The following is a 15374-nucleotide window of genomic DNA, read 5'->3' as shown; positions in this document are numbered from 1 at the left end:
TCTTTGTTTCGGAAGCTGATTTTTTGTTCTGGAAACTGATTCTTTGTCTTGGAAGCGGATTCTTTGCTTTGGAGGCTGATTCGTTGTTTAGAAGCTGATCCTTTGTTCTGGAATTTGATTCTTTGTTTTGGAAGCTGGTTCGTTGTTTAGAAGCCGATCCTTGTACGGGAGCGGATAACTTCTGAGAAGCGCGACGCCCTGACCCGGCCAACATTCCTGAGAGCGACGGAGAAAACTTGGCGATTCGGAATCGTACGGGGTCGACGTCGAGCGACTGAGATTGCTCAAGACAAAGGTGTTCGGGAAGTGCTGAACCCGAGGGCATAATTAGTGCGAATGCAAGTAAGCTAGTGTAAAAAAGAGATGGCTGGTTGGGCCTAGTTAATAGCGTGCAGGAAGGAGAAAACAGAGAGAAAGTGGAGCGGGGTGGAACATGACAGGGATCTAGAAGTAAGAAGGAAAATGCGGTGCAGGAAGTTTTAACAGTATATTAAGGAAGAAGTGAGAAACACAGCAATAAAATTTATGTAGAATCAGATTAGTGGATTGCTTTGATTTCCAGATTTGGGTAAGCCTTCCTATGCTAAACCCTATTAGCTATGGGACCCATTAAGTGTGAACACGTGAACCCGATAAAGGCCACTACCACCTGGATAGGTCAACCAAGTGGCGCCATTCTGCCCGCTTTACAGCGAGTGAACCTACAGCATCATATGACCGTCGCCGAAGTCGTCGAAGAATTTGGCAACCGCTCACGACCATCACCCAGTGAGTAAGCCTGTAGCTGAATACGACCGTTGCCCTGCAAACAAGCCTGCTACCACACCGTTGCCCAACGAGTAGAGCGACATAAGCCTGCGACCGTCGTCCAGCCACGAAAAAAAGTATATGGCCGCATGAGTACAAATTAGAAACCAGAGTCCACCACCGCCGCAGCGTACGCTCATCACGATCCGCCTGCATTCCTCCTCAGCGCCGGCACGCCTCACCACACGCACACGCACATACACACACATACACACACCGTAATGTAAACCGAGCAACAACAGACGACGGGCACGACTAACTAGCGATTGGTTAGTTGGAGCGAAAAAGGCCGAGCGCAAAAAAGTGAGTGAATGGTCTGTCCATGCTGAGGCAGGTTTGGCGCAGCGACTGGCAACCGCGTAAGGGGAAAACCCAGCCACCCCGAGGCAAGGCAGAAGAGCGAGTGTATAGGCGTATATGTGGACTGCCTCATGCCAAGATGGGAGGGTCGTAGCGTAGTATGTTGGGACTTAGCTATCGATGCCTCGTGGCGTGGCAGAGGAGTGAAAGGGTGAGCATCCAAGTCAGTCTCACACGGTATTTTAAGGGTGAGCACAAAAGTCAGCCTCACATGGTATGGTAAAGGCTAGCACAAAAGTAAGCCTAGCAAGGAATGAGAAAGGTGAGCACACAAGTCAGCCTCGCATGGTATGTCAGAAGTGGGGCCTACGAAAAATGTCCCACATGGGATGCCAGGGGGAGTGACAGGGGTATAATAGAGTGGCACGATCGAGAGTGAACCAGGTGATAGGGTGAGCATCCAAGTCAGCCTCACATGGTATGGTAGAGGCGAGCACAAAAGTAAGCATAGCAAGGAATGAGTAAGGTGAGCACACAAGTCAGCCTCGCAAGGAACGAAAAAGGTGAGCACAAAAATCAGCCTCATGTGGAGTGTTTGAGAGTGAATCAAGGTGCGATAGAGAGAGCACCCAAGTAAGCCTCATACAGGACGTATGAATGCGTGAGTGAGAGTGAATGAGTACATCAAGTACAGCCATCCCCCCAGAAGTAATACCGAGAGGTAGTCCCTGGGGGGAACGATGGCGGAGTCCAATGGAGTTTAGTCGGTATTAATGGCAGCGTCACCATTCGAGCCCGACTCGCCCCCAGTACACCCCGTGTGGTAGCTTGGACTCCTACCAATAGCACGTGTACTGGGTTAGTACGTAAACGTCTTCTCCATTGTAAAAAAACATCGTAATGTAATGAAATTGATTAAGAGAGAAGAATCAATGGGTTTCACCTCAGATAACAATGCGAATAGAGCCCAACATGTTCACTCACCTGTTTTAGGGACATCCTCTGGTACGATGGCTCAACTTGTGGTAGAGCGCCGAGACTGGCAATTTTTTCGGTAGACTCATCGATCTTCTGATGAAGTAAGTTTTCCTTAGCTGCCCACTTCTCCATCCGCTTTGAATCTTCTTCTATTTTTTCTTGGACTTCCTTTTCTTTACGCAGCCAAGTTTCAAGCTCTCTTTGTAAGTTTTTCTGCAGCTTAACAGCGTCACCAACCCTGTGAAAAAACGATTGATATTTAATCCGTAATCACGAGCAAACAGAAATTTCACAGAAAAGCCATCATCCGGTCCGAAAGAATAGTGATGGTTGCCCCACAAAACACCCCACACTCTAGTAATACGATAATTCGAAACATGTTTATATGATGCAGAAAGAGTTTCGAGTGTCAAAACGAAAAGTTTTTCAGTTCAAATGTTTTTCACAAATATTTCAGAACTTTCTGAAACAATAATTTTCAATTTAGAACAATTTGTTTTATTTGTTTACTTCATTCAAATCATATTGATTTAAATTTATTCTGTATTCTCATAGAATAGCGGAATTTTTCGTGGAAAATAGCAATTTTTATTTCAAATGAATAACAAAACCCGTAATTGAAAAATTATCTCGAAAACTCAACGTAGGGGCTATGGATTTTTTACATAGAATGTGTATGCAAAGTATGAACTAAATCGGTTAAGTAGTTTTTGAATGGTAGTTAACACCACAAGTCGTGTTTTTCCCAGAGACGTTCTATAAAAAAGTTTGTCATCGACTCGCTTGTCGATGTTTTTGCATAGAAAAATTAAAGAATGTTATTGAAATGATAGAGTACAATGTACCAAAGCTTTAATCAATTCACTACATTTTCTAAAAAAAAATAACAAAAAAATGTTTTTTTTCACGCTGAAAAGCTTAGAAGTTCGCTTGTAAATTGCAGTAGCTAAAAATGAATATGACAAAAACACGAAAACAAGTGAAATTCACTAATGTTCGTAGTTTTATTTAAATTGTTGGACCGACGATTTGTTCAAAGTCCAGATTTTCTTTAGGGAGGGGTCTTAAATTTCGATTTTTAAATGAACAATGTACAATTCTTAATACTTAATTTTATTTAATGAATACATATCAGTTTTGTTGGTCAAATTTGGTTTGGAATAATTTTGGGTTCGAAACTAATATACAATTGAAAATGATTTAAAATTTCTCAACAAGTAAACAAATTTCGGGGGGAGGTCCGGACCCCCAGGACCCTTCCCCTGGATCCGCCACTGACGATAAAGCATCCATTTAAATGCATGCGTTATACTTGGTCAGAATATGCTTGTACTGCTTCCTGGTATAGTTTTGAGCAACCACGATTTGTTGTCATGCTTGCTGACATACTACGACTGACAACCTTCTCACAAACAAATTAGCCAAGCTGGAGCGTATGCCAAAGTGAGTTGCATTAGGTGCGGTTCTCTCTCAAAGACCCATTGACAGGGAGCGACCAGTCGCGTTCTCGTCACGTTCCAATAGTACCGACCCATTGTTGGTACCGTTATACCGGTACTGATCAAAAGCCAGTACCGTTATTTTCGGCAACATACAAAATTTTCCACGAAAAATTTTAATTATATTTAATTATCTTCTAGATAAATCGTTCAGTTTATGCCTTTGTGGGAAATTGAGGCGGGCCATCATCATATTAATTCTAGAAGTTGAATATTACTAACTCCCGTTGTACTGAACGATACTTATAAATTCGTGCATTATTTGGTTGAAATGTAATCTCAACTATTTTCTACTAAATTTCAAAGTATTCACAGCTAGTTTTACGGTCGCGGTTGTCGGTGACCGAGACACATGTCTAACGAATAAAACACGCGACGTAATATATAAACAAAACGAATTAAAATTTATTAACATTTAAGACTAACTAAGTGATGCATGCTATTCTCGTTCGATGGCGCGTAAAACGCCTTCCTCGTTAGAGCGAAATATCGAAAACACTCTTAGTAGTTCATGCTCTTCGTGCATATACACTCGCGTGTGCTCTTCAACGCATTTCTCGCTTGCGAGATAGCACAGCACACGAGCATTCGCGAGAAAAGCTTCCTGGATTTGCTTGGGTTTCCCGCGAGCATTACCGCTCGAGATTTTGCTTCACCCGGGCGCGAACGATGAAGAGCGCTAGGCATGCTATTCGTACACGCCCGCGAATGAACGGACTTGATATTTTCGCTCGCTCGCTCATTCCGAAACACTGAAGACTAACCGAATTGCTCGCGGTCTCGCACTGACTGACAGGTCAGTAGTATCCGGCTGTTCTAGCATCGACGAATGATAGTTACACTGCCACCAATGAGCTCAGCGGTAGTGTTGGTAGGGATGTCCATTTCTCCCCAACATCTCCCTCCTCAATACAGCTGGTAGGGATCAAACCAAATCGACGGTCTTCTACAACGAGAAGAGCGACGAGTTTCCCAGACAGCTTTTCATTGCTCTGGACTGGCTTCGCTGATGGCTTGACACCGATGGCACGTGTTCGTAGATGGTTGAAATGTGAACGAATCATGCGCTTATCTTCCACCCACACGTTGAACATAACACGCCCAATCGATTCCAAAAAGACTCCGGGTGTCCATCTTTACTGGTTGTTAGAGTAAACCTTCGCATATAAACAATCACCATTTTTGAATCTCCGGTGAATCATTGCTTCTATAGCGGATTCAACAGCCGGACACAGAAACAGCAAGTCTAGGCTAGTGCGGATCTTGCGCCCAAACATTACTTCTGATGGCGATTTACCTTTCGGTGTAACCGAATTCGGCGTTGTTCGATAGGTTATCAGGAATATGTCGAATGCTTCCTGGATAGCTCATTTCCCTCTCTAATTTTCTTCACTGATCTTTTAAAGGTGTCCGCAAGTCTTTCCGCTTGCCCGTTTGATTGTGGGTGGTACGGTGCTGTAGTATTGTGGACACCATTCTCTAAGCAGAACTTGTCGAATAAGACACTGGCGAACTGTGTACCATTGTCGCTAACCAGTGTTTCAGGCATACCGAGACGGGAAAATAATCTGCGAAGCATGTTGATGCTAGTGAAGCATGTTGATGGTAGTGAAGCATGTTGATGGTAGTGATGTAATTGACCTGGTTTTGACTATTTCAACCCACTTGGTGGATGCATTGACGCTCAGTAGAAAATATTCTCCTTCAATCGGTCGGCATAGTCTATGTGCCCACGCTGCCACGGATATGTTGGTTTTGACCATGACAGCGATGCGCACTTTGGTGAGCATGCTGTGCAATGATGGCAGGAACTGACATGAGCCACGATGTCCGCATTCAGCGACGGCCAGTAGACATAGCTACGCGCAATTCGTACGTTGCATTCCTGGAAGACCTCGGTGAAGATGATGCAGACAACGCTTTCGGTAACTCGACGGGACCACCAGTCGCTCAGCGAACATGATGCAACCTTGTACGGTCGATAGGGAATCTCGGCGATCGTAGAAGCATTTTATCTCCCGACGTGCGATAATGGATGTTGATCGGAACCAACCTTCTTGGATAAAGCGGTAGATTTTTCCGAGATCTGGATCCTAATGTGTTGAATCATCTTGAAGCTGAGTGGGAGCACATCGATCGAACTTGTTGCTAGTGCCATGACGTCCTTTTCCAGCACAACGCTAGCCACCATAAAGTCCTCTTCCGGCTTGACATGGTGCTCAATCAGCCGTGACAGTAGGGCAGACCGAGGAGGCTTGAAATATTTTTTTTGTTTTTGTTAGATAAATCGACAAAAACTGTCATCCGACGATTGCTTACTTTTAAATGTCTTACTTCTGTTTATGCTTTATTAAATTACATCAGAATAACTGGTACAAATCAATAACAAAGCATCCATATATTGAATTTTGTAACAGTGTTCTCTTTGTTTCAACTCTCCTCATAGCGAGGTAAGTTGAAACAGCAATGAATGTAAGTTGAACCAAGTAACCAATTAGGGGAGTCCGGGGCTAGTTGGTGGTGTTTTCAGTTTTCCTTTTCTAGCGCTTTGATTTTGGTAAATCTTGCAAAATAGAACACGTTGCATGAAAGGGCACACTGTTGGCAACATCTCTGAATTTTATGAAAATGTTTGATACGTTGTCTTCATTTCTAGAGATAAAAATATGTGACGCGGAAAAGCCGCCAACTTACCCCAGCCTCGGGGTAAGTTGGCGGTATGTATGGGTAAGTTGGCGGAATACCCAAAAATAAGCAATGTGCCGATTGTCTTTTCAATAAAACTGTATATTATTCGACACTTTTCATTATATTTCAGTATCAATACCCCATCATTTTGACTTCGACGTGTACTCCATATTCAAAAGCAAATTTTCGAAATTCTTCTTGCGATTGGCCGAAATAATTGTTCCCTGCATTGCACAGTGGTCCAGATCGCTAATTTAGGAGGAATTTTTACTCTCTGATAAACCTGTATAATTTAGCCGTATCATGTCTTAGGATGAATTTGTGTACATCAGAAGATGCTTCTTTTTATTGGAATAGTTATTAGGGTGGTTCTAATTTATCTAAAATACGAAAATAAACTTTTTACTGATGAAAGATAGAGCTCCACAGTCTTCCACAAAGTTGTAAAGTAACTTATTTTGAATCAATTTGTTGAATATATTAAAGCTCTATCTCTTTTAGTTTTTGTTATACAAGAAATTCAAAAAAACAGATTAGGGTGTTCCTGAAAAATACGTTTTTTTAGTATAACTTTCGCATCTTTTACTTTTTGTTAACACAACCTTTGAACAGCTTATTGAAAACTTCAAGCCGAGTATTTTTGTCCAAGACACCGAAGGTCTAACTTTTTTCTTTAAAAAGTTATGGCACTTTTCGTTAAAAAAATAGCCTATTTCAAGGCTCAATATCGCTGATGCGGGCACCTAAAATTGAATACTGTTTCAACCACATGAAAGAAATACTTTTTCGTATATTTGAGCAAAAATTGGCGAATACGATAGTTTTGCAGGTTCAACGCATTAACGCATTTACACGAAAGGCACTTTCAAATATCATTCTCTCAACGCAGCAAGCTTTGCATAAGTGAAACGACTGTCAAAAAATGTTTTCTGATTTTATTCGTTTTAAATAAAACTAGTAAATATGGATATTAGTCGAAGAGAGTTGGCGAATTTGCTTATCACTGGTAAAAAGACAGATGAACAGCTTAAGTTCATTACAAGTAGTAATCCAAATGTAAAATTGAGACTTGTTAATGTTCGAAAGAATTTTTTTATTTTGTTAAAACAACCTTTGAACAGCTTTTAGAAAACTATTGATATGTAAGCAAAACAGAAATGGAAATACAAAGGTTTTAGGCAATTTCTTTTATGTCGCAATGCGACAAAATTATATTTGAAAGTGGCTTTTGTGTAAATGCGTTGAACCTGCAAAACTACAAACTTTAAATCTAAATTGCAAATTTTTAAAAAATATAGTATTCGTTATTTTTGCTCAAATATACTAAAAAGTATGGTCTTTCATGTGGTTGAGACAGTATTTAATTTTAGGTGCCCGCATCAGCGATATTGATCCTTGAAATAGGCTATTATTTTAACGAAAAGCGTCCATAACTTTTTAAAGAAAAAAGTTAGATTTTCGGTGTCTTGGACAAAAATACTCCGCTTGAAGTTTTCAATAAGCTGTTCAAAGATTGTATTAGCAAAAAGTAAAAGATACGAAAGTTATACTAAAAAAAACGTATTTTTCAGGAACATCCTAATCTTTTTTTTAAATTTCTTGTATAACAAAAACTAAAAGAGATAGAGCTTTAATATATTCAACAAATTGATTCAAAATAAGTTACTTTACAACTTTGTGGAAGACTGTGGAGCTCTATCTTTCATCAGTAAAAAGTTTATTTTCGTATTTTAGATAAATTAGAACCACCCTAATAACTATTCCAGTAAAAAGAAGCATCTTCTGATGTACACAAATTCATCCTAAGACATGATACGGCTAAATTATACAGGTTTGTCAGAAAGTAAAAATTCCTCCTAAATTAGCGATCTGGACCACTGTGCATTGACGAGAGACACAAGAAAAAGTTTATCTTACTTTGGAGTGAATTCCAGAAATGAAAATATTTGATGACTATTTTTGCACTGTAAATAGTACCGCCAACTTGCCCCGTGTGCGCCACCGCCAACTTAACCCAACAGCACATTTTATAAAAATTGATTTAAAAAAATACTTTTGTGTATGGATAGGTGTAATATCTATACGGATACTGAAAGCTCTTTTCACGCACTATTCAAAAATATAATCATTCGGGGAATAGATTAAAAACCACCTTAAATAACACAAAATGTTTAAAATTAAGAAAATTTACAAAGTATGCTCAAAAACAGGGTTGTTAATGCGATACATTTTTCACGATAATTTATCGACGTTACTCGTTAACGATAATGTATCGTCATCGGAAACTCCGTTAACGATAATGTATCGTCGCCTTCATCGTCATCGTCGATAATTGTATCGTCGCTTTCATCGTCATCGTCGGTTCATCGGTTATCGCGATACATTTTGCGTTACTTTCCAGTTTATTGGAGTTGAAGTTGATGCGGTTAACTTTCAATTGTTTAGAAATAAATACCTATTGAAGGACATGTTGTTGGCAGTTGAAAATCAATAGCTTTGGACATTTTCTATGCACAGCGGGGTCTGACGATGCGTCAAAATGAAATTATTTCAACTTTTCGGGAAAATGTATTATGTTGAAGGGAAAGTTGTTGGCAATTGAAAATCAATAATTTTGGACATTTCAATACGCAGAAGGGTCCGATGATGTGTGTGTGTGTTAACCATCCTATCTCCCACTAGCTGGTAGTGATTTACAGAAAAAATATGTTTGCATGTACTTAAACATATTCATGCAAATAACTTGGTTCACGGATTTAGGTAGGTGTTAGCTCAATTGACTTTCCGATGACCCATTTCGTGTACAGAGCCAGACATGTTCCGAGGTCATCGTTCCATCAATCAGCCCCGCCTTACTGTAATGTTTGTATCATTTGGATTTTAACATTACAGTAAAACTTTCGATTCCTTTCAGGAAAGAAGAAATCGACGTGTATTTAGTGTATTACTTTGATTTCCGTACATAAATTTAAACATATGTACTAGAAACTTACCATTTTTGCAGTATGCTACCTTTTTTCCTGCCTCCTATTTACGTTTCCTTTAACTCCACATTTCTTGAAAGTCCTGCTTATTGAAGAAAGAGAAAAGGAAATAAGAAAGGACCGATAGAGCCCGTGTCTTCCTCAGCGCATTCGTTTCTCTTAGCCTGGTGTCACTGCCTGTAGGACTTGCGCAGGCCGTTTCATTGGAGATCTCCAAGGAGCTGTAATTGGAGGAAGATCTGGCTGCTATCTACAAGTTTTTGACATCAATACATTATATGAATACATTACAAGACAATCCCATGTAAAATGCAAACCATTGTGTGTGCATTTATATATACATATACACATACCTATATATTCACATACATATATTCATACATATACACATACTCACATACATATCCGCACTTTCATACATGTATACATACACAGGAAGGAGGATCCCACGATTAACAGCTCAACTCCCAGTGAAGAGGCAGAAGTTAAGCCTTAAGCCCGGAGACGGTGATTGTGTGTAAGGACCTGGATGAGATCACGACTGTAGATGAGCTGAGAGGATCCGGTTAACGAAGGGGTATGGAGAGACTCAGACAGCGATGATCCTTTTGTCGGTATCCGCTGCTGACAAGGCGCTGGAGGTAGGCCAACCTACGGTTGGATGGTCGAGATGCCCGTTGAGAGCCGCCCGTCGAGTGAATAAACAAGCGGAGAATTACCTCAGGTTTGAGCCCATGTTACTAAGTATACAAAGTACAAAGCATAAACATAAGCATAAGAGATCGCCCGTAGTTGCTACTCCGTTATTGATCAGAACCAATTGAGATTGTAAAATGTTCATTGGAACAACTTGCTTGGGAATAGCACGATGAGTCACATTGTACAATCTCTATTGATCCCTGCATGCTGATCAATACCGACGCCGGCCACGTCTGAATGCAGATCTTCTGGGGAAGGAAGGAATGTTAGTCCGATATATGTTGCTGCTAGAGACCGAGGAATCTTCTGCATCTCCACAAGTATCACGGGAAGGGGAGATTTGTTAGTAAATGTGCCTGTAGCGTTATCATGTAAAAATTGTTCTGGGCAGCCGGCTGCCGAGAATTTGGGAGATTTATCATTTGTTGCATTAATGCGATTGGTTAAATATGCAAATTAAACTCCAGATATCCGTCTATGAGGAGTATTGCTTATATTTTAATAAATCGATATAGTTCAATTTTTCATCACGCCGCGAATATTTTGCGTATTCTGCCGTGTCTATGTAGTTTTCCCGGCGAACGTTTGAATAAAATTCCGAAGGAGGAAATTTTACTTCTTGAATTGCAAAAATAGAATGCCGACTCTCAGCGATCATTTCCGCGCGCGATTTATTTATTGTTATGCTAACTACTGGTTATACTAAGTAAGTACAAGATAAGTGTAAAACATGAGATAGTTAAAAGAATTAGTTTTATTTTATGTTTACGTAGATATAGGAGTCTCTTACTCCACCCTCCGACATATTAAAAAAACACAATTTTTCACTGAAACGGGAAGGCAAAACGGATTGAGACCACCTTGCAAACTACAAAAAACACCTCGGTCCCTAGCAACAACTTCCACTCCTTAGAAGAACCGAAATCCCGTTCCCCACTCGAATGCACCAAATAGATAAAATGCGGCATCATGAACCGGAGCTCGCACGTTCACCGAAAATGAACAATCTAAAAGGGTCCTAAAACACATTAAATCCAGTCCAGTCCACGACCCATTCCCCTTCAACAAACATTAATATATTATTTATAATATTTATTACAAACAAGAGCAAAATGTCCTTCCTTCTTCGAAAAATCGTCCTCAATCGCACCTAAAAAAACATTTACAGCCAAAAACTTCTAAAAAAGATGGGTCAAAGACCACATAAACCAACGAGCTTTTAAACGAAAGAAGGGAACGCTTGAGCTGCCCCTGAGGCATCCATGATACCAGTCCTGAAGACGTGGTTTCGAGAGAAACGCAATTACTTTCATATTCCAATCCGGTCAAACAATGCACCGCATTACCTCAACAATAAGACGCATAATCGAAAGATTGCGCACCGACATCAGAATGCGAGATGCAAAAAACCTGCCTGCCGCAAACCAAAGACATCATGTCGGAGTGAAAACCGAGCAGATCTGCGCCAACTACTTGCTTTCACTCTGACAGGCTCAACTCGATAGGCTGCAAGCAGGCCCCTCGCATCCCGCATCACACCGTCATCAACCCATTACTGATAGCACATGCGCTTCATCCGTCTACGCGCACGCGGTGTGCTTACACGAATACCACCAAACCAAATTATTCAAAACTGCACTTCACTCGCTCGAGCCGAGTGCTTGAGGCGAAGACCGATACACAGCTGCCTGAGAATGCCCCGTGCGAAATCTCGCACACATGCGTAATCCGATTAATGTTCAATATAATAAAGTGCAAAAATAATGTAGTGAAATTGACAAAGTAAAGCGAAATCGAGCTCGTTAAATTATGCTAAGCGTACGGTAGAAGCTAATATAACTACCATATGGATCCGTCCAAAATGACAACATAATGAAAATACTCAACAACAAACCTTTCACGACTGTACCAACAACCCTGCTCGCAAATTAAACATGCATTTGGCGAGATGGACCGTGAACGGCCTTAGCCGTCAGTCAATCTAGACACACAAAAAATAATACATGAATCGTGCAAGTCTTCTCCGGTTAGACACTACATTTAAAAAATAATAATCCAAATATGCGCCACTCCTTCCATTATGTCAGATACTGGTAATGAAACATCGGAGCAATATAGAGAACCACTATATATTGGCGCAGTCCTGTCCGACCACAACCGTTAAATACAAAGATACTTCTCGGATCCTCCATACAAGCACCGCAGGCACTCGAATCACTTGGATAACATGCACTGTCTCTCTCACACCACTAACTAATTAACAAACCCAGTCGCTCCGAACACGCCATACAATCAAAATGCACTCTCACAATACAAGACAATCCACACAGCCTCGACGCGTATTCAAACAAGCAAGACAAACTGCAAAACCTCAGACGGCACGCACTGTACAACTCACACAATGAAGCCATTCTACAGCACAATGCTACGCTAAAGCGGACCCTACACGAGCAGAAATATGGACAACAAACCAATTACTGATCAATATATTGACCGTGCAATGACATTTTGAAAATATTGATTCTGTAGAACCCAAATGGGATTGACGTATTGAAGCAGTCCTGACAATACTCTCATTGACAATATTCTGTCACGTGTAGGGTCCGCTTAAAACACAGGGCCGTTCCTTGCATCACATGCCCGCAGAAATCCCATAAGCGGACCCTACACGAGACAGAAATATTGTCAATAAATACATTGACAAGACTGCATCAATCCGTCAATCCCATTTAAACTCTACAGAATCAACATTCCCAAGATGACCCTACACCATCAATACATTGATCAACATATGATTCATTGTCAACACCTCCGCTCGTGCAGAGTCCACTGTACGCGAGTTTTTTTCATTCGTCACGCAGACAGCTATGCGTAAAATGGCATATACAGCACTCACACTACCAAATGGAATAATTGTAGGAATGCGCCATCGCTAAAAAAGTAGTTTGATTTATATGGACTGCTTTTTGGAACTGAAACCTAAATCCTATTAAGCAAGATCTATTTATTTTTAATCAGAACAAGCTCACCCAGTTTATTGGAAATATTTTTATCCAACTGCCTTCCTTCTGATAACTATTTCTCCACCACCGCCTGAACTTTCTCTCAGCTAGGGTATAGCCGTCGGGCATCTACTATATAAAACCTGTGCACTCATTTTTCTTTCACTTTATTTAGTTTATGAAGTACTTTCATTAAAAATTTCACTTCACTGTATTCCGGAATCATCAACACATTATAGCCCTCGTAGGAATAATTTATATTCTCTTTTATTTCATCTACAATATGCGACGAAAAAATATATGGGCAGCAGGCTCATCAGACGTCCGAGCGCGGCAACGACACGAAGTGAACTCATACGCAGAAGGGTCCGATGATGAGTCGAAATTGAATTTTTTCAACTTTTCGAGTAAGTTGGTGCACAGAAGAGTCCCAGGTGCACAGTGTTTCCAAGCGGCAAAAAGGTGATCAAAATTGTTTTGACCATGAAGAAAACAAATTTTGAGCTATTGTGCGATTAGTAATTTTTAGCACGCAAAAACATATATTGAAAAAACTACTAAACCACTATTATTAGGCCATTCACAAATTACACTACACATTTAAGTCGTGTGGTGATTAACAGAATTTATTATAATTTTGATTTAAACCAGAAGATTTCGGATTTTGAAAAGGAGAATATACATATTTCCAATGTTTGATTTCCTTTTCTAGTTAGGAAGCTTTTAGCCCCCTCCTCCGTTTCTTCGCTCCACTATGTAACAAGATGCTTCATGCTTCCTTCTTTTACCCTTAAATATGTAGTGTAATTTATGTACGGCCTCATAATAGAGTTTTATTCGTTTTTTGAATACAGTGAAGACCCGTTTTTATCAGCCCCTTGGCGAATTATAAGCTGATAAAACGATGGCATTGACGAAATCGGCACATATTTTTGCTGGTTCTGAAGAGACGAAGTCGAAACGCAAACACCTGGACTAACATATTTTTTTTCTTTCTTTTTAATAAACCGGAGCGGTTAAAATATTCTTCTTTAGTTCCTCGACAAAGCCTCATAACCCGTTCTGATCATTTAGTAAAAAATTTCCTTAAGAAGGTCTTACAGTACAGTATTATTATTTTTGTATATTTTGCATCTCTAAGATAAGAAAAATATGCTAAAGAAGGAATTTACTCGAATTTGACTTGAACGTAAGCTAGAGCCCACCAAACGATTTTGATAGTGTTTGTTTTACAGATTCGTATTGGTATTCGTCTGCGGAAATTTGCGGCTTCCATACCAAAATATTGCTTTTTGGGCACTAAAACATTCGATAACTTCTAAGTTGTAAGAGATACAAATAAACTTACATTATAAAAATTCTGTATTTTCTTATGCTGAACAACATCTTGGAACATTTTGAAATTCTACAAAATTACCAGGAAAAGTATTTTGAAAAAAGCAATTTTCAGGGATATATCAAAAAAATCTCCCCAAATGTAAATTGTGACCTGTGTTTCGTTGGTCACAATAAATCCGTGGTCACTGGGCCTGCTTAATATAGACCCCTAGAAATTTTGTTATATTTGTAAATATTGTCAGTAAATGTCTAAATGTGAAATAAATGTCATAGCTTCCACGTTTACATGTTTGAAGGATGTTTATTTCATGTTTAGTAGTCTTCGGTTGGTGCCCGTCAGTATTTATTCATTTATTTATTTATTTATTTATTTATTTATTCATATATTTATTTATTTATTTGTTTGTTATTTATTTATTTATTAATTCATTTGCTTGTTATTTATTTATTCCATATTCATTTATTTACACTATTTATTTACTCAATTATTTATATTATATGTCAGATAGTTTATTTACATTTTTTGTTCATTTGTTCATTTTGTGAAAATTATACAATGTAAAGGTTATGCATGCAACCAATCCGATCTAAAAATTCAAATAAACTTCTTATCGGGGCACCAACCCATACATGTTTGTAAATAATGTTTTGCTTTTGCTACGCGATACACGAGAAGAGGTCATCGATCGCGAGTGGAGATGGTTTCCGGGGGCACGGGGAAATAAAAAGGGCTTCCCGCGCCGAAAACGGGATCAATTAAGAAAAGTTCGGTCCGAGGAGTGATGACCCGCGGCAGCGTAGTCCCTTCGTGATACTGGGATAGTGCGTTTCACTAGTGATACGGTAAATTGCAGTGGGATCTGAAAAGATCCGAAGCACGATCCGCCAGAATCACTACACGATTGTTAATTTCTGGCCGGATCAATCGAGTAGGGTCAAAGTGTAGTGTTCCGCTGGCAAAGGCCTAGGAAAAACTTTTCCCCAAGTGTGAGTGCGACATTGTGGTCAAATGACGCCATTACGGGAGACGGCTGATGCAAAGTTTATATTAAACCAGCTGTAAACCCCACTCGATAGTG

At 39.9% G+C, this 15374-nt stretch overlaps 1 protein-coding gene across 4 annotated transcripts in view; it reads right to left on the bottom strand.

Annotated features, from left to right (window-relative positions):
* LOC131681307 (structural maintenance of chromosomes protein 3) overlaps positions 1-15374 on the bottom strand; it is a 324030-nt gene that overhangs the window by 199944 nt on the left and 108712 nt on the right. For all 4 annotated transcript variants that reach the window (XR_009303916.1, XM_058962271.1, XM_058962083.1 and 1 more), the window contains exon 6: positions 2092-2323. Coding sequence is in view for 3 of the 4 variants with exons in the window: in XM_058962271.1 (XP_058818254.1) it covers positions 2092-2323 (232 nt within the window). In the remaining variant the exon portion in view is untranslated. The remainder of the gene's footprint in view (positions 1-2091; positions 2324-15374) is intronic.

This window comes from Topomyia yanbarensis, chromosome 1 (genome assembly GCF_030247195.1).
Source record: "Topomyia yanbarensis strain Yona2022 chromosome 1, ASM3024719v1, whole genome shotgun sequence".
Classification (NCBI taxonomy): domain Eukaryota; kingdom Metazoa; phylum Arthropoda; class Insecta; order Diptera; family Culicidae; genus Topomyia; species Topomyia yanbarensis.
Note: the sequence above shows the minus strand (reverse complement) of the source record. Positions and strands in the feature narration are given on the sequence as shown.